The sequence below is a fragment of the Stigmatopora argus genome, chromosome 6 (assembly GCF_051989625.1).
Source record: "Stigmatopora argus isolate UIUO_Sarg chromosome 6, RoL_Sarg_1.0, whole genome shotgun sequence".
In the NCBI taxonomy this organism is placed as follows: Eukaryota; Metazoa; Chordata; class Actinopteri; order Syngnathiformes; family Syngnathidae; genus Stigmatopora; species Stigmatopora argus.
In genome coordinates, this window is record NC_135392.1 from 10,328,542 (window position 1) to 10,347,795 (window position 19,254).

At 40.8% G+C, this 19,254-nt stretch overlaps 2 protein-coding genes across 2 annotated transcripts; both read left to right on the top strand.

The window, feature by feature from the left end:
• The first annotated feature begins 1,863 nt into the window (after positions 1–1,863).
• On the top strand, positions 1,864–12,556 carry pcsk1 (proprotein convertase subtilisin/kexin type 1). Its single transcript, XM_077603629.1, has 14 exons — positions 1,864–2,249; positions 3,498–3,602; positions 3,691–3,813; positions 5,673–5,819; positions 6,112–6,188; positions 6,384–6,472; positions 6,615–6,787; positions 7,043–7,255; positions 7,404–7,504; positions 7,596–7,829; positions 8,881–9,038; positions 9,107–9,240; positions 9,551–9,712; positions 9,979–12,556. The coding sequence occupies exons 1-14, from the start codon at positions 2,061–2,063 to the stop codon at positions 10,384–10,386; spliced, it is 2,313 nt and encodes a 770-aa protein (XP_077459755.1). The 5' UTR covers positions 1,864–2,060; the 3' UTR covers positions 10,387–12,556.
• A 772-nt stretch (positions 12,557–13,328) lies between these two features.
• Positions 13,329–15,822, top strand: LOC144075825 (globoside alpha-1,3-N-acetylgalactosaminyltransferase 1-like). Its single transcript, XM_077603239.1, has 3 exons — positions 13,329–13,471; positions 14,002–14,064; positions 14,824–15,822. The coding sequence occupies exons 1-3, from the start codon at positions 13,438–13,440 to the stop codon at positions 15,771–15,773; spliced, it is 1,047 nt and encodes a 348-aa protein (XP_077459365.1). The 5' UTR covers positions 13,329–13,437; the 3' UTR covers positions 15,774–15,822.
• The last annotated feature ends 3,432 nt before the right edge of the window (positions 15,823–19,254 follow it).

The window sequence follows — 19,254 nt, forward strand, 5'->3', positions numbered from 1 at the left end:
ATGTATAGCACATTTTATCTACAGGGTTTTACCTTGACCAAGGTGCTTAACATTAGAACGGATGCATGCTGGCAAGGTGTTACCAACTCACTGGGGGCAAATTAGTGTTCAGTGCTTTGCCCAAGGGCACTTTGGCAGTGGGTAGTCATACCCTGGAATCATACCGATGACCCCTTGGTCCCAGGAGAACCAGAGCTACCAACTTGACCATGGGCGCCCCAGTAGAATCTTCAGTTAACCTAAATTACATGCTTGTACAATACTAAGGGAGGACAGTCTACCACAATCCACGCAAAGGTCCAATTTGCTGCTTGATATGTTGTAAGTGTATGGGAAGGAGATTTATTACCATGTTGCCGACCAGGATTAAACATAATTTTCATATTTGTCATCATATTTATTACATTTAAATGATTTTGGGTACATTGCAGTTCAGGGACTTAATTTATGTTTAGTCCTTGCAGCTTCATGTGTGTCATTCAGGAGCTGTAAGCAGACCTTTCACTGGAAAAAATGATTAGTGGACTAAATGTAGTCACACCTCTGACCTCATCCGATGTTTTTCTTCTGTGGGTAAGTCGACGGAAAAGCCACATGATTGATCTGCGTCCATTACTGGGAAAGGTGGGCCGTCATCAGACAGCGAGATGAGGCCACAATCAATGAGGAAGACTTAGCGAGGAGACCATATAGTGCTGCAAATGCCAACGTCCATTTGGCTGTTGTTTTCTGTGGCTTTTTTGCTGAGTGTGTATGCGTTCGGGTGTGCGTGCGTGTGCACGCCATCCGCTCAAAGCAAACAGTTGTTGCTAGGTAAAGGTGGATTATACTGCTGATCGGGAGTGGAGCTGTTTGCTCATGAGCAGATGAGCGTAGCTAATCAGTTAGTATGAGCCTTCGCACGTCAAATTCGCAGAAATTGAAAAGGACAATATGTTTGAACCATGTTTTCTTCGTTTGTTCTGTTTATGTGCAACAGTGTCCATCTTTGTATGTATGTATTGTATGTCTTTTTGAACTCACAAAACAGCTTGCCTCTCATGGACTACCCCTCATTGTTCTCCTTTCCCTGTGCAATCAAAGACAACAATTTTAGCCCTACATCCTGATTATTAGTGACGCTTACTTCCTCTTTCACCCGAAAAACATCACCAAATGACTAATGCTAAGTATATAGTGACGTGACCGGACGTTTCATCGAAAGACGTTTGGTCCCCGAAACGTCCGAGTACCATATAGTGACCACCTAAATGATATATACATTATATCACCCATTTGATTTTGAAATCAAGCACAGTAATTAATATTTGTTTCACACAGAATTTACTAAGTGGACCTACTGTGGATAGAGTAGATTAGGTATGGCAATACAATGGATCAGCAGTGTTAAAAAAAACGATGAACATTGTGTTGCTTGTTGCCAGTAATGGCTGATATAGTCATTCATATGTATAAAAAAAAACCTCTTTCTTATTTCATTTCTTAACACGTTTCACAGGGCTGCAGAGGACAGAGAACTGTCCTTGGTGCTGGACATTGACTCATTTTCTGCTCACACGATGATTATATTGAACAATTCATCCAGATTTTTACCTTCACACTTCTTGTGTATCTTGATTTCCCAGAGAATATTAAAAATAAAACTACTTAAAAAACAGGCTTCCTTCTCATGAGATCACACTAAAGTCTTATGCCTTCTTTCGTCCGGATTCTTTTTTTCGGTGATATTTTTAGGCTGATCTCTAACACCCTCCTCCCCATTTGCTCCTCAAGGGACCGAGCTCGCATACTTTACTGGAGGTAGACGCCGAATTGACGTCAGAGCCGGTGTAATTTGACGTGCAAACACCCGCCCATCGTCGTGACCACACACGCGCACGACGCACGCACTCCACCATCGTCAAGTGTTTCCTTGAGGGAGCAAAAACGCACCGTTTTTTTTTCTTCTTGCCCTCTTCCATCCATCTGTCAGGAGGGGGAAAAAAGAATCAGCACTGTTTAGAAGAGATTATACTGTTTAGGTGTGATTTTGGTTCTGATCTGGTTGGCTTTCATCGGAAATGGAATTAAGATGTCGTCCAGCGGTGATGTGTTGTGTTCTCGCCGTCCTGTCCTCCGCGATTGCCCGCTCGGTGGCTTCGCCATCCGTGGACAGACAATATCTGAACGAGTGGGCCGTGGAGATTCCGGGTGGGCTGGATGCGGCGGCGGAGATCGCCCGAGAACTGGACTACCAACTGGTCCGACAGGTAGGTAGCCACTATAATAAGGTCTCCCCAAATCCAAAACTTTCCCCTTTTTTTTCTTCTTCTGATTATTAACTATAAAATTAGAGCTTTTACCCTTTAAACGACACTCTCAGAAACATTAGATGTTAATTAAAATTGAGTCTCTCAATATGCTTCATACCACAAATGCTATGGTCAGGATTTAATCGCTTATGCAAACACATTAGAATTGCAGTGACATCTGAGTGATTTGCCAAAACAGATTTCAGTGGAATATAACGTGGAGTTTTAATATCTGCCAGTTTGTTATTACTTACTCATTTTATATTCATTTTCATACAGCACTAATTTAAACATTATGACCATTGGCAGCATCAGGAAAACTCAATAATAAAATAAGATCATATTACAACAATAATTCAATGCATGAATTATGATTTATTTTTCCCCATATTACTTTTATATAGGACAGAGGGTTTCAAATGTTTAGCCCACAGGTCAATTGCAGCCAACTGGACAATATTTTACGGTCCCCGTATTTTGCGATGAGCAATAATATTTATATTTATAAACTATTTTAAATAATTTTATTGAATTGATTGAAGAATCAATTTTTGAAAGAAATCTATTAATTAAATAGGAATAAATCAAAACAATTAAAAAACTTCATGAAATATAAAATAAAAAAATTACAACTTGTAATCATAATAAATGGAATCAGAATAATAAAGATAATTACATATCGAATTAAATAATCAATAAAATAATTGTGCCCCTTGTGTATTTTGCTCTGGGAGTTCTACTAATTGTTTTTTGTTTTATAAATGTCTTGTGACTTCACTTTTTGGCTGCCATTGACAGCAATCACTCGATCGCTGCCAGCCCCTCCCAATTAAAAACGGATTGGACGTCTATGGCCGTCAATCGTTGTTTTAAATATCAAATTCTCTGTTTTACAAACTACCACAACGTCTACTTGCTAATATTTACTGATGAGCTAATTGATAACTTTTGAGAGCATTATTGTGTTGGTTTTGGAATAACGTTGAATAATTTCAAGTGTTCTGTCCATAATTGCTGTGGTTTTATCAAGGTTTAATATTGATTTTATCACTCTTCTTAGCTAAAAAAAACCTCACAAACAATGTTTTTGTTTCTGAAATTTCTAATGCTCTCATATGAGAATGATCCAAGAGGCCTGTGATTAAATCATGCAGGGACATTATGTATGTACACTTTCTTAATTCAGTCTTTATATTGTCTTTGTAGATTGGGGCCCTGAAGGACCATTTCTTGTTCAGACATAGCAAACATCCCCGTAGAATGAAGCGAAGTGCCACGCACGTCACCAGGCAGCTGTCGGAGGATGATCGGGTGAGTGCTGTCTTTTAAGGTTCAGATAAAAAATAAATGTTTATTCTGTCCTACCGCAAACAAAATGTCACCTCTTCTTTCACCACAGGTGTTATGGGCAGAGCAGCAGTATGAAAAACGGCGCAGCAAGCGAGCATCCCTTGGGCAGTGCAGGGAGTGCCCGGCTGACAAGCTGTTTGATGACCCTATGTGGAACCAGCAGTGGTACCTGGTGAGTCTCTGTGACAATGAATTTGTGCAAAGCATAAAGAATTTGGGACTTATTTATTTTGGGGGCATTAATCATGTGTCTGGCCGAGCCAGATTCTGCCTTCCACATCAGGTCTCATAACGAACGCACCACCATTTTGGCCCCAGAAGCCAAACTAAAACTGAAACTAATGAAAACATGCAAGACAATTAAACAAGCATTCTGGCCAAAAGAGCCATTTGCTTGATTGATTATGTTGTTCTATTGGGGATGAGTGATGGAAGGACTATAATCCAACAGGATGGAACAGAGTAGAAAAAAATGTATTATGTCCCAATTTACTCTGATTAGGATTTTTGGACCAATCCAGTTCATGTTGAAGCTCAAGACCCGTCTGTTCTCACTGTGAACCCTTCTGCGTCACATTACAAACATATTGGCTACACCCTGACTGTACACTGAACCCCTTTGGATGATTTTGTTCAGAGTGACGTTTTGAGATAGGGTAATCCATGTTCAAAGTTATATCAGATCAGACTGACTTGACATTAAATCCTATGAAAGTAACTCAGTTGCTCATTGGCCAAAAAAACCTATATTGAATAGTGACTCTGAAGTTCCACTCACCAATTACTTTACTGTGGAGAATTTGAAAACATTTTTTTTCCCAACAGAGGACTATGTACCTTAAAATACCACTTATTTTAATGGCCCATAATGTAATGCACCATGAGTCATTAATTTTCCACACATCTTATCCAGGGTTGTGGGGGTGCTGGAGCCTATCCCAGCTAACTACAAGCAGTAGACCCTGAATTGGTTGCCAACCAATTGCAAATGGCTTGGAAATCCACTGGTGACAAACTAATTTAAATTCGCAGCAGAAGGATGGAAAAAAATGGCTTCCATTATCATGTGTTCATTTGTGAGTGAAGGGAAGTGGTGACGAAGTAAAGTTGGTAAATGAAGGAGCAACAGGTCAGAGGATGTGACATGTGCTTACATCAGAGGGCGGAGCTACATCTATGACGGAGTTGGGTGAGCGATGCAGCAAAGCAACAGAAGGAGAGTTGAGAGAGATGCCATTGTGCCTTTTCTGAAAATTTAATCACGGCGTGACTCATTGCTTGCCTGCGTGGCTGTGCATGTGTCCCACAACCTCGGCTGTGTCAATGTCAGTCTGCGTCAATGCAATTTTAGCATCGGATGTTAGTTTTTACTTGCTAATGAAGTCAGCTGTTTCCTTCAAAATCAGTTTTTATCTGTCTGTGTTTTTACTGATGACATGTACGCATGTTCAAAACTCAGAGTATCTGGCATGTCTCTGAAATACATCAGGTTTCAAAAGGAGGACCAATGCAGGAGCTGAGAGGATTAAAAAGAACAATACATCACAAGTATGAGTCACATGTTGACGTGGCGTTCTCCTGTGTCTGTGCCAGACACATAAGGGCAACAAGACTTTGATAAAAAGGCATTAACAAAGGCAGGATTTTGCCATTTTCCCGTTCCAACACTAAATGGTTTAATAGACTATTAAAGGAATACTTGTTAAAATATATATTAGATTTTAAACAAAGGGTACAACCATAAGGCAAATGAAAAGATACTGTTTGCAACACAATTGAGTGATGAATTAACCAGACGCTGGACAGTTCAAAAGCTTTATAGTGCCCTAATAAGTGGGTACAAGAGTGGACTTGATGCCATGACAAAGAAAACAATCCAACAATACAGTCTTGAAATTCCATAAATGTCGATACACGAAACGAAAAAGCTTGAATCACTTAACCTTTTACAAGCCCAGATAACATTTAGAGAGCCTAACTGGATGTTCATTGTATTCTGGATAGCCAATCCTTTACTTTTCTCACATGCAGCAAGACACACGCACGTCGTCTTCTCTGCCAAAGCTGGACCTTCACGTCATCCCAGTGTGGCAGAAAGGGATCACGGGCAAAGGAGTAGTCATCACTGTTCTGGATGACGGACTGGAGTGGAACCACACCGACATCTACTCCAACTATGTAAGATACTGTTTCCATGGAGACTGCCACGTCGTCTCAGTCTGCTGTTTCCACAGCAACGCTGGTGGTGACACCATGAAATGCAAGGCCTCTTCAGCTTGATTGAACTGAAGAGTTCAAAAAAACATTTTCATTCACTTTTGACTTTGCCGCTTCCTTAAATTTCATAACAAACTGTGAGAAAAATAGCATAGCAATAAATATTATCCATGACAAATGTGAGACGATTTGAAATGCCCTCATTTTTTCTATCGAAATGGCTGATCATCATCTGCCTTTTTTTTAATTAAAGGATGCAGCAGCCAGCTACGACTTCAATGATAATGACCCGGACCCATTCCCCAGATACGATGCCACCAACGAAAACAAGTATGCTTGCAGAGAACCTTTTATTTTAATTTACATTTTCTTCATCGAGAGGAAAATTCTCTCGTGTAACTCGATTTCAATGAAAATGTAAACGAAACACCTGAGTGTATATTCAGGTTTTATTTTGCATCATTTTACACCAAAAAATATATACTGACTTTGATAGCATCATTTAATGACAATATTGTCTCTCAGGCATGGAACCAGGTGTGCTGGCGAGATCGCCATGCAAGCAGACAATAATAAATGCGGCGTTGGCGTGGCCTTCAATTCCAAAGTCGGAGGTGAGGCGCTCATATTTTGTAACATGAGGAATGCAGATTGAGGCATTAGCAATACTGTGAACTAAATCCATCTGAGAATATGGGTTTTACGTTAAAAAAAAAAGATACATACAATTCCTTTGAATACTTTTCTTTCTCTCAGGCATTCGTATGCTGGATGGAATTGTGACAGATGCTATTGAGGCCAGCTCTATTGGCTTCAATCCAGAGCACGTGGACATTTATAGTGCTAGCTGGGGACCAAATGATGATGGAAAAACAGTTGAGGGTCCGGGTCGTCTGGCTCAAAAAGCCTTTGAGTACGGCATCCAGAAGGTAAATCATACACTACCCACATTTATGAGCTGGCAAACTAAGGTTTCTTAAACATCTATTTTCTGTCCCTGGTGGAAATCAATATTGACAACAGGCTTAGCTGCCTGGTTTTGAAGTATTTCAGATTTTCACATACAACGCCACGGATAAAACTAGTGTATTTTTTTTATCACATTGCCACGCAATCAATAGTTGACATAAAAAAACAACTCTCTGAATTCTGTCTTCACTGCTCTCCATCATACCTTCCTTCAGGGCCGAGGTGGCAAGGGCTCAATCTTTGTTTGGGCGTCAGGTAACGGAGGCCGCCAGGGTGATAACTGTGACTGTGACGGCTACACAGACAGCATCTACACTATCTCAATCAGCAGCGCCTCTCAGCAGGGCTTGTCTCCATGGTACGCTGAAAAGTGCTCTTCCACTCTGGCTACGGCGTACAGCAGTGGAGACTACACTGACCAGAGAATTGTGAGTATATATATTTATACACAATCAGCAATTCTTAATTATACAACAATGGGGGGAAAAAATAATTTCAGGCAAAGAAAAATGACTAAATGAAAAATGCTCCTTAAAACAAATCATTCTTTCTTTCAATGGTATCTTTTTCTTACAGACTAGTGCCGATCTACATAATGAGTGCACTCAGACTCACACGGGAACGTCGGCCTCCGCCCCGCTAGCCGCTGGTATATTTGCCCTGGCGCTGGAGCAAAAGTATGCAAGTGCCCAAATGAAAGATGGTTGAAAAGTGATGCTTACATTAAGAATTTGCTGACCTGCCTCCTTGTTCATATTCGCTACCCAGTTCAGATCTGACATGGAGGGACCTGCAGCACATTGTGGTATGGACATCCGAGTATGATCCCTTGGCCAATAATCCAGGCTGGAAGAGGAACGGTGCTGGATTGATGGTCAATAGTCGCTTTGGTTTTGGTCTTCTCAACGCCAAAGCGTTGGTTGACCTTGCTGACCCTGCAACATGGACGCATGTGCCAGAAAAAAAGCAGTGCATTGTCAGGGATGACTCTTTCCAGCCTAGGTAAATCGGATGTTACTACTATAGAAATATATTCATTCATTAATTTCCCATACCTCTTATCCTCACAAGGGTTGCAAGGGGTGCTGGAGCCTATCCCAGCCAACTATGGGCACCAGATGGCGGGCACAAGGGCAACCATACACGCCCAGGGGGCAATTTATAGAGCATTCAACCAGGCTACTCTGCATATTTTTGGGATGTGGGAGGAAACCGCAGTACCAGGTGAAAACCCACGCAAGCTTGGGGAGAATATGCAAACTTCACACAGGAAGGTCCGGACCCTCAATCTCATAATCATGAGGCTGACGCGCTAATCACTTGGCCCCCGCTGGGCCACCATAGACTTGTATATCTGGCAAATTCATTTTTTCCAGATTTTCTTTTAATGCTCTCAAAGAATCATTTAACAAGATCTTTCTTCAAATATACTGTGCATATTTTGTGGTATTGTTGTGCCATATGAGCATAAATTTGAGACATCAAACTTTTGGCAGCACAAAACTACGTGAGAAATCGCTGGAATTTACACACACATTTATGTTACATCTATCAGAACATTAGTATGAGCGATGAACTGAGCAAGTAAACTCATCTGTCATTTTAAGTGTCTCAACCAAAGAGAGAGAACAACTCAAATGTTTTCATATCTGTGTTATTAAAGGGGAACATGTTGCTTCCAGATGCTAGTCATGACAGTAGAAAATAGGGGGGGGGGGGAAGTAGTACACTAATCTGGAGACCATGACAGGAATTTTCTTTGCTTTTTAACATTGACTTTTGGCATAATTTATTACCCTAATTTGCCCTGACAAACATGTTACTACATGACCAAGAAAAATCCTACTGTGTTTCATCTACTCCAATGTTTATTTACATCAGATATTTAGATTACAAATACTATTGCTATGTCCAATCATTCACTATCCGCTTATGCTCACAAGGTTAGGGCATTGCCCTACGCACCTGGAAACTATGTTTTAGTATGACAGCGCTGTTGTCATGAGGTGTTGTTGGCTTCTAACGTTCCCTGCTATTTTGATGTATTCCACAGGGACTTGAAAGCAGCAGGGGAGACCACCATAGAGATTCCAACTAAAGCCTGTGCGGGGCAGGAGAACTCCATTGCTTCACTGGAGCATGTGCAGGTGGAAGCCAGCATTGAATACACCAGGAGAGGCGATCTGCATATTACACTCACCTCACCATCTGGTGAGAACAGAAACAGATACAAGCATAAGAATAGAATTGAAGTTCCAACCAACCTATTTTTCCCTCAGGCACGGCCACGGTGCTCCTAGCTGAACGTGAGCGCGATACGTCCGCCAATGGTTTTCGAAACTGGGATTTCATGTCAGTTCATACATGGGGTGAAGACCCTTCTGGTACTTGGACCCTCAAAATAACAGACACTGTGAGTTGACAAAACATGGCAAAACACATTTTCTCATGTGTACTAGGGGTGTCACAATTAGTTGATCTGGATGGATATATTTATTGTTTATGAAAAATTGAATGAAAGTCATTCATAACACAAAACGTATATTATGAATGTTTTTTTTTTCAAATTTCTGTAATGTTTCAGCCACATTTTTGTCAAAAACATCACTGAAATGGCTTTGTTTTTAGGTAAAATATGAATGAACTAAATTCCAGAGAATCATATAATGTTTGACCTGTTGTTACACACACATCCCGAGTTTAATCTTGTCTTCTTGTGACAGTCGGGCCGAATGGAAAACGAGGGTCGGATTTTGAACTGGAAGCTGATTCTCCACGGAACATCTGAGAAGCCGGAGCACATGAAGAAGCCTCGCGTGTACATTCCCTACAACGCTGTGCAGAATGACCGTCGTGGTGTGGAACATATGGATGACATGATGGAGGTGAGCTCTGCCAGATAATCAGTGTACACTTGTAGTCCTTTTTGGTGCGATTAACAGTTTGCGTCTCCTCCAATTGGTTCACTCTTCAAGTATTACTAGAATTATTTCATCAATAACAAAAAGACAACCAAAGAAATGTATGCACAGACACATTTAGAAAAGCTAATTGAAGTGTCCTTTTACAAACACATTATTCACTACTGGCATGACTAAGTGTTTTCGCACCGACATGTCATTGCCTCTTCCGTATCTATTTGATGATGCAGGAGCCCACTCGAGCGCACCCATCTGTGAAGACTAAATCACAAGCCTTAGCTTCTTCTGACGCAAAAACAAAACCCCAGCAGCCAGCGAATCCTTCATATTCCCCTACACAGGCCTTGCTGCGTCTCCTCCAGACAGCCTTTAACAGGCAAACCCTCACTGCCAAGCAGCTCCAATCACAATCGGTCAGGGCTAGGCTGAAGCCCGGAAGGATGTCTTCTCTAGTGGCAACAAGAACCCCGCCGCAAAAGTTGTATCAAGCTCTGGACATTCTCAACAAATATGGTGGCCTCGGGCAAAGTGTCTACAATGACTATAGTGATGGCTTTTACAACAGCAAGCCATACAGGCACAGAGATGACCGTCTGCTGCAAGCCGTCTTTCAGATGATTGAAGACGACCAGGAATGAGCAGGAGAGAGAGAGAGAGCGAGAGAGCGAGAGAGAGAGAGATAGAGAGAGAGGAAGAGGAGGGGGGTAAAGAACGAGAGGAAGAAAAGGTTGTGCAATGGTTGGAAAGCAGCGGGACAGAGAAATAGATGAAAATTGGCGGAACAAGGGGCCTCAAAGGTCTTTTAATTAGTTCCGTCTTGTCCCCAAATGCTGCATATCTAATCTCCTTAATTTCATTTATTGATGAGTTCAGCATTTTATGAATCCATGTGCCCACTTTCTCTCAGTTAAGATCTCTGCAGTCATTTGAGAGCAATTTTTCTTAACTCACTTCAGCCTACTCAAGAATGTAATTGTTAACCAAATTGTACTTCATTTTTAATTTTTGTATTCAACGCCCATTTAATGATATTGTCCTTAATCACTCCAAGGACTCTGACACCTTCACAGACTTACATTTGGCCCCAAAATGCACTAAGTTTGGTAGTATTATTTCTCAAACACTAAAAACAGGACACTATTTTGTATCAGGCAAAATGCACAAAGATGATTCACTTCCATAACCCCATTGGGCCCAAAATTTCCAAACATTAGAACAACTGTTATTCTGGCAAGGTCTCTAATTTAATCTATCATTGTAGCTGTTGATCGATTTTGATTAGTTGTCGATTAATAGACTATCTTGCAAAGGTTGGATGGGCCTTGATGTCCATACTTTGCTACCTCAATAGTGTAAACACTATTTGGACTTTAATTGTACAACAAGTTAAACTGTTGGCAATAAGTCAGACTCATGCATTCCTCTCACATAGAGACGAAAAATTAATGGACTCATTTTAAATCATACACATTTGTACTAAACATAAAAATATGATTAATGTCATGTGATTTAGTAAACACCCATTCAGTTTACTGTACTGTTTTATGTTCTAGACTCCAGAGGTAACTCCGAATACTGTGTGAGAGTCTAAGGCTGCCTCTGGTTTCTTTTAAAAATAGTAAAAAAGGAAATATAAGAAGAGCTACAATTACGGAGGCAGTTATCCCAAAAATAGAAAACGAGGGCGTAATGTAGTTTGGGTGGCGCCAAATTAACGATATTGGAAATTAATTGGGCATAAAATGGCCTAATTACCTTCTGCCGACTTCCAAATCAGAAGTTAACCACTCTGTCATTCTGCTAATTAACTTTATTAGATATATAAACATAAAAACAACAGATCTGATGATGGTGCAAAACCTTTACTCTTAAGATCTCTAGTTTTCAAAAGGGAATATTACTTAAAACATGAATCATCTTATTCAGGTTTGTCTTGGCCAGGTCTCTAAAGGTTGAAATTTTGGTGATTTATTCTCAGGGTTTCTACACAAAAACCCAGAGAGAACAATAGATCTATCTATTAAGGAAGTGGAGTCCTTATTCCCTGTGTCACAGTTTGTAGCTTATTTAAATTAAGGAAGAGGGAAGACAAAAACAACGTAATTTTCTTTAGAGTTTTTTTTATTTTTATTTTGTATAAGTACAATGCTGCATTAAAGGAAATATTTTTCTAAGGATCCTCATATTTTATGGAAATAATATATTGAACCCTAAAAACACTTTATTCTTTCACTTGATTACTGCAACCTTGTTATGGATAGAATAGGAACACTGCCAAATGGTCGTCAAGCTTCTGTGTATTTCATTGAAAAATTATTTGTTCTACATGTGTTAGCATATAAGCAGTTTTTTTAAAGTGTTGAGAAATTATTTAAGTGAAAGTACCACTGGACCTTTCTAGCTAGAGACATCAGCTATGGGAGAGAAACTGCATGACAGCGAGCAAGCTCATTTGTCTGAGATGCATTTAGATTATTATTGGCATATTCATCTCCCCATAGTGACCAATTTTAATGCAGCTTGTGCAAGTTTGTTCTTCTTGAGTGCGCTTTAATGCAGTGTCCCTATTGTCCAGTGTGGAATTGCCAGCCCCGTTCCTCTGCCAACCAGGTGAAAGGACAGGAGTGATGTATGGGGGAAATGCTGCACTGTAAATGATCTATAACGTAGCCTAAATTTTGCTCTCTCTTGTTAATTTTGCCTGATGCTTCCGTTCAGAATTGTTTGCACAGACCAACATTACGTTGCGGTTACTGTTGTGGATGTACAAATATAAGAGATTTATCGTAAAATAAACTGCAAAGCGACCTCTTGAGTGTGGAGACTTTCTTTGGCATTTTAATTTGACACTTGTCTGACCGGTGAACTTCATGCAGTCAACTTCAAAAGGTCAAACAATGTAATGGAATATTTAATTTAGAGAACTTCCTCACCAAAGCAGGACATTAGCAATGCTTAGTGTTTCCCATTTCCCACCACTTAGTTGTCATAGTGCCATTTTCATTCTCTTTAGATCTAAATGAAAACTATTGTAGTTACACTGGTATCTTTATCTAAGAATGCTTCTATACATGGAAAATATTCAGGTTACAAAAGCCTCGCTGAGAATCCCTTTATTCCAAGTTATGAAAACAATCCAAGTTACGAAACATCAAACGAAAACATCCCCAGAGACGTAAATGCATTTCCCATTTTTTTCTGGTAGAGTTCATTTTAAAGGCTTCTTTTTTCTCTATTTTTGCATACATATATTTGCATACACATTTCATACAAAGTTGGTATACTTCTATCAGTTTTAAAAAGTTCAAGGGGTGGTATTATAGCTTTTAGAACAAATTACACCAAATAAATTAAAAATAGGCTTCTATTTATAAAACTACTTTTGGAATGAATTAATCTCGTAAGTAGAGGTACCACTGTATACTATACTTGGTTTCAATACCGAGATTCCACACACATCTGGTTTCTTTGGTTTCGCTGCAGAAATGGAAACCACAGTAGTCTGGAAGAAATGGGGGAGGAGAACGTTTTGGAAAAAAAGGGGGATGGGTTGAGGCGATGAACGAGAAAAGAAGACTGAGGAAGAGTTGAGGAAAATAACCAGAAAGCTGCACGTTTTTATTGAACGCTGGAGAAAACGAGATATTTTGGCGTAGTGTTTGTGTGTTTATCCGGCAGCGGGTCACAGCATGGCGCTGTTCCCATTCTGCAAGACAGCCACAGGTCAGTACAACCTGAGCCACTGCCACACTCTGCTCCACCTCCACTGCCTTTGTCAGATCTGCTTGACCTGCTTGCGTCTAAATTCAACGCTGCACCAGCACCGCGTAATCTGATGGAAACGTGCCAAGGGATTTAATTCGATGTTTTTGATGCATGATTACTTCAAGATCGGTTACCCCTTAAATCATTGGACTGCTCAACCCGTCTGCAATCACTTAGGCCCTAACTGTCCTTTGTTGTTTTGTTCTCGGGCTCTCTGCAATAACAAAATGACATTGAAAGTTAGCAAATTAGACAAAGTATCTATACATTACGTAAAGTCTTTATAACATTACGGATAGAAATCGATTGATTTTGCATTCGATGCAGCATGCCACATTTAAATTGGGGAGACATAATATTGAGCAGCACATTCTTTTAATTCCACTGAACACCAGATCGAAAAATCCAGCAACTACTTTCATTGCACATTGTTTTCCATCTGCAGACTTAGGAAAATTTTCACATTTATGTATTTGTCCTCCAAACAGGAGCCATAAGAGTGTCCAAGATACAGCTGCTCCTGTCCTGTCTTCTACTGTCCCTTATCTTATGTAAGTGCACATCGTGTGCTAATGTTACAAATTATGATCCCACAAAGAGATACGCAATTTGTGAGATTCTTTAGTCTTAATGTTAGTGCACCTAAATCATAATTTTTTAAGATTCTGTTTGAATCTTTAGTGGATGAGTCGGCCTCACAGTGGGGGGACCTGGGCTCAAATCCGGCTCGGTCCACTTATGTGGAGTTTGCATGTTCTACCCGGGCCTGTGTGGCTTTTGTCCGAGTACTCCGGTTTCCTCCCACATTCCAAAGACATGCATGGTAGTCTGATTGGACTCTCTAAATTGCCACTAGGTATGAGTGTGAGCGTGAATGGTTGTTTGTCTCCTTGTGCCCTGCGATTGGCTGACCACCAATCCAGGGCGTCCCCCGCCTCTGGCCCGAAGTCAGCTGGGATAGGCTCCAGCACCCCCCACGGCCCTAATGAGAATACAGCAGTTCTTCAATGGACTTTGGAGGTTCTCCCCGTGCTCAAGTTGTTGTTTTTTCTCAGCATACTGCTGCTTCCTCACATCCACCGAAAAATGCATGATATAGCCTACCAAGCATGTTCTGGGGAGGTGGGAGGAAACCGCAATACCCAGAGAAAACCTATGCAAGCCCGGGGAGAACATTGCATGATATTCCCACTTCAAAAATCAATTGTTGATCATGTAAAGGAGGCTGACTCGTTCTTTGTCTGCCTTGCAATTCCCTCGTAACCATTCCATGGTGTGAGAAGTAAAACAGACATTATATATTTCTTCAGATGTCCTCCATGGGCGTAAAAGTGGCGGGAGTATAAGGTCCCCCCATCCTTACTTTCGTGCCATGGAAGAGGCCATTAAAAGAGAAAGGGCAGACATGAAGGCAGCAGCACTGAAAACCCCTGCGGAGACTCCTTGGGGTGCCCCTTTAGTTTGGGGGGACAACCGCAACTCCGTCAGGAGAAGGACCGAATTCGCGCAGCAAGATGTTCGGATAGGCCTGCTGTCCCTGGTGGTTGGTACATATGCCCATCATGTGAGACGTTTTATTTCCTCTGCAGAAATCTACTTCCTCCCCAGTCAGATGGTCACGTACTACATACTCATTGATAATCCTCGCACGTTAGATCCCCCCGTCAAGTTGGGGCCTGGACGACAGCTAAAGGTGCTTCCGGTCACGGAGTTCCCAGGTTGGGACATCCTGGTCTATCGTCGGATGCCCCTTTTTGCCGATGCCATCAAAAACAAAATAGGCAGGGAGGTTGAGTACATTTTCTGTGCAGATATTGATCAGGAGTTTGTGGCTCCTGTGGAAGAAGAAATACTTGGTGACCTGGTTGCCACCTTACACCCCGAACTCTATGGCGAGCCACGGGAGGCACTTCCTTATGAAAAGGAAGAAGACTCGTCAGCTTACGTGAAGAAGGACGAAGGCGACTTCTACTACACTTCGGAGCTCTATGGCGGGCTGGTCCGAGATGTGTACAAAATGGCTCTCGGTTGTTCTCTGCTTATTCTGAAGGACCAATCAAACGGTATATTGGCCAGCGCCCGTGAAGAGAGCTACTTGAACCGATACTTGATCACACATCAGCCAACCTGCGTGCTTTCTCCTGAATACAACTGGTGGGATTCGGGTCTGGCTGTGGAAGTGCCTGAGAAGAGGCTGGTCTCACTGGGAAGGCAATGTGAGGCATTTGATGCCGAGAAGAGAGAGAAGCACCGATGTTGAGTTCAAATGTATCTTCTCATTTCTTTGAGTGCTGCTCTAAAGTCTAACTCTTAAGAGCTCCCCTCTAAAATAATCGTCGTCAACATGGCTGACTACAAACATATCCGAAATTTTTCGTTTGTTTGTAAAAAGCAGTCCTGGATAGATTTTTAAAAAGTTCCCTGCTATTTTGATATTTCTCAGTATAACTAATGAAGTGAGATACTGTTTATACCTATGATGTATGTTTTCAAACTGTAATCTACCGCTGTTGTGTGACATCAGAAATCTTTTTTTTCGTTTCATTTTCTGAACTGCTTTATCCTCACTAAAGGTCGCGGAGGGGTGCTGGAGCCTATCCCAGCTGCCTTCAGGCACGAGGCAGGGGACACCCTGAATTGGTGGCCAGCCAATCGCAGGGCACAAGGAGACCAACCAATCACGCTCACACTCATATCTAGGGGCAATGTAGAGTGTCCAATCAGCCTACTATGCATGTCTTTGAAATGCGCGAGGAAACCGGAGTACCCGGAGAAAACCCATGCAGGCCCCGGTAGACCATGCAAACTCCACACAGGTGGACAGACCTGGATTTGAACCCAGGACCCCCACTGTGAAACTGACGTGCTATCCACTCAGCCGCTGCGCCTCCCACATCAGGAATTAATGAAGTCATTTTGGTAAACATTGCAAGTGGAAACAAAAATGTCCCTACTTGCAGGTTGACTTTCCATTTTTCTAGAGTGCACATACTAATATAGAAGGAATGATCATTTTTACATTGTGTTTATTCAAGTCATTGGGAATAGTAGATAAGCAAATAAAACACTGGTTTATCAAAACCATGTGTTCTGGCTGTGCGTCTAAAAGAAAAATATACAGTCTCTCTCTGTTAATGTCAGCCTTGAGGATACTCGCTTGGTGGCTTTGTGGACAGGGGCGATAAGAGTCAACAGTGTCAGTGCACACTTTCCCCCTCAATGGACAATCATTAACTGGAAGCACTGCTGTTTCAAGGTCTTTAAATACCAAGTGAGTGGAGGAGAGGGGGGTAGAGATACACTACTCCAGGCTACACATGTTTATCAGCTGCTGTGTTTTGACTGGAGCAAAAACAATACTAGCTTATGCTATGATAATGGTAATGAAGAATTTTCCTAAGAATGTATGCCTCCCTTTTAGAATAGAAAAAGTTACATGGATATGGATATGTCAAAATATGATATTTCTCTCACAATCACCATTTGTTTCCATGTGTATTCGTTTTTATGGGAGGGTTTAAATGCAGCAGATGGCTCCTTCTCACTGCCAAAAGAATGTGTCCTCAGGGCCAGATCGCCACGTGGAGTGAAGTTGGAGGTGAACTTCTGATGACACTAAGAATCTGATTCCTGTTTGTCACACACAGGGTGTTTCATGTCTCTCAGGCTACCAGATCCACTCTGAGTTGGTGTGTGTTTTCATGGCATGATGAAAAGTAGTACAAAGAATTGAATCCATGTCATGTGGTTTTCTTGGGGTCAAGGTATCCATTGGAAACAGCTTATGATACACTTATGATATGATGCAAGAATGGATATCTGACAGAATTGGCACAATTCAATCTTATTTAAATACCATACTTATTTTAGGTATTGTCAAAGTTTAGACTCTGTTCATTATATATATATATATATATATATATATATATATATATATATATATACATACATACATACATACATACATACATACATACATACATACATACATACATACATACATACATACATACATACATACATACATACATACATACATACATACATACATACATACACACACAATTGTGCGTGTGTATCAAAAGGAAATCATTTTAAAGGTGTTTTTTTTTACCTAAAAATAAATGCAAGCATTAAAATGATCACATGTCCATTCTGCTTGGCACCATAAAAGATGCCACGTGAATATTTTACAGCAAAGTATAAAATAGGCTTCTAAGGGAGTTTCTACTAATTGTTTACCTGCTTAACAGGTTCACTCTCCCGGATCACTAATGAGTGTTTCTTAAATGTCACAGCAAGCCACCGTCATTACTAAAGAAAGATCTAAAAACAATAAAATGGAATGAGGTGGTGACTGTCTGAGGACCGATTAATATGGTTAGCAATTCACTTAAAAGTGTATCTTACTCACAATGGGAATGCAGCCAAATCCCAGATGGAATATGAAAACTGTTCAGCCTATAAAGACATTCAGATTTCCATTTTCTGTGGCGAAGCAGCTGAGCAGGACAGGCTTGAGAAAAAATAGAATGCATCATACAGCCTAATGGGTTTCAATCTTTATTACAATCACAAGAATATATGAACAAAGGCTACTGAAAATTATAGAACATAAAAAACGTTTATAATTTGGGGGGAAATAACACAAATATTTGAAGCACAGGGAGGGAAAAGCACAAAGCACTCTGGCAGCATTAACTTTTTGTATTTGATGATCAGATCTGCTCACAATCAAGATGAACTTTGGACCAATCTTCTTAACAAAACTGTTGCAGATTCCTGGTTTTGCAGATTCCTGGTTTTGAAGATTCCTGTTCATGTACGATATAAATGAAAATATAAAAAATGTAGATTATTGTATGGTAATAGTTTAAGCAGACACTGTTTGTTTGTTTGAGTATTCTTTTCATTTTTGATTAAGACCAGATCATAGCTCATAACCCATTTATGGAACAATACAAGAATATTTCATGGGGTTCACATATTTTTTCCTCCAACAAGGCAATGTTTTAGTTGTATACTCTGACAGATGCAGGCTGGAAAAAAATACCAGAATCTAACTTCCACATATCAGTGGTATCAGAATCTGTTGAAAGGAGCTGTGCAATGCTGTCAATGTTCTGGAGGAGCTTAGTGGGGTTTCCATCACGGTTGACAGCTTAAGTCAACATTCTACTGTACCCACTATCTCAATTGAGTTATGGGAGCAGCCACCTGTCCAGTAGTCCACTACATGTAAAAAATTCCACTGATTGTTGAAACGGTGTCATCTTGTTTGGTTGGAATGAAATCCCTGCAGCCACTGCGGTCATTAGTTTGGAGACCCCTATCCTAAGAGCTAAAATGATCACTGATCATTTGCAAGCTTTTCATCAACATTTCTGCATACAAGATCTTACACTGATACATATTCAAAAAGAAGCACATGATCTAAGGCTTCATTTGAATCGCAAGTTTGCAAATATGGTTCTACGTACTAAGAAATAGCTAATTTTGCAGTCCAAGTTTATTCACGGACAACCATGCACACTCACACCCATACCTAGGGGCAATTTAGAGTGTCCAAGCAGCCTACCATGCAGGTTTTTGGAATGTGGGAGGGAACCAGAGTACCCGGTGGAAATCCACACAGGCCTGAGGAGAACATGCAAACACCCAGGACCTCATGGCTGTGAGGATGACTCGCTAACCACTCAGCCGCCGAGCCATATATATATATATATATATATATATATATA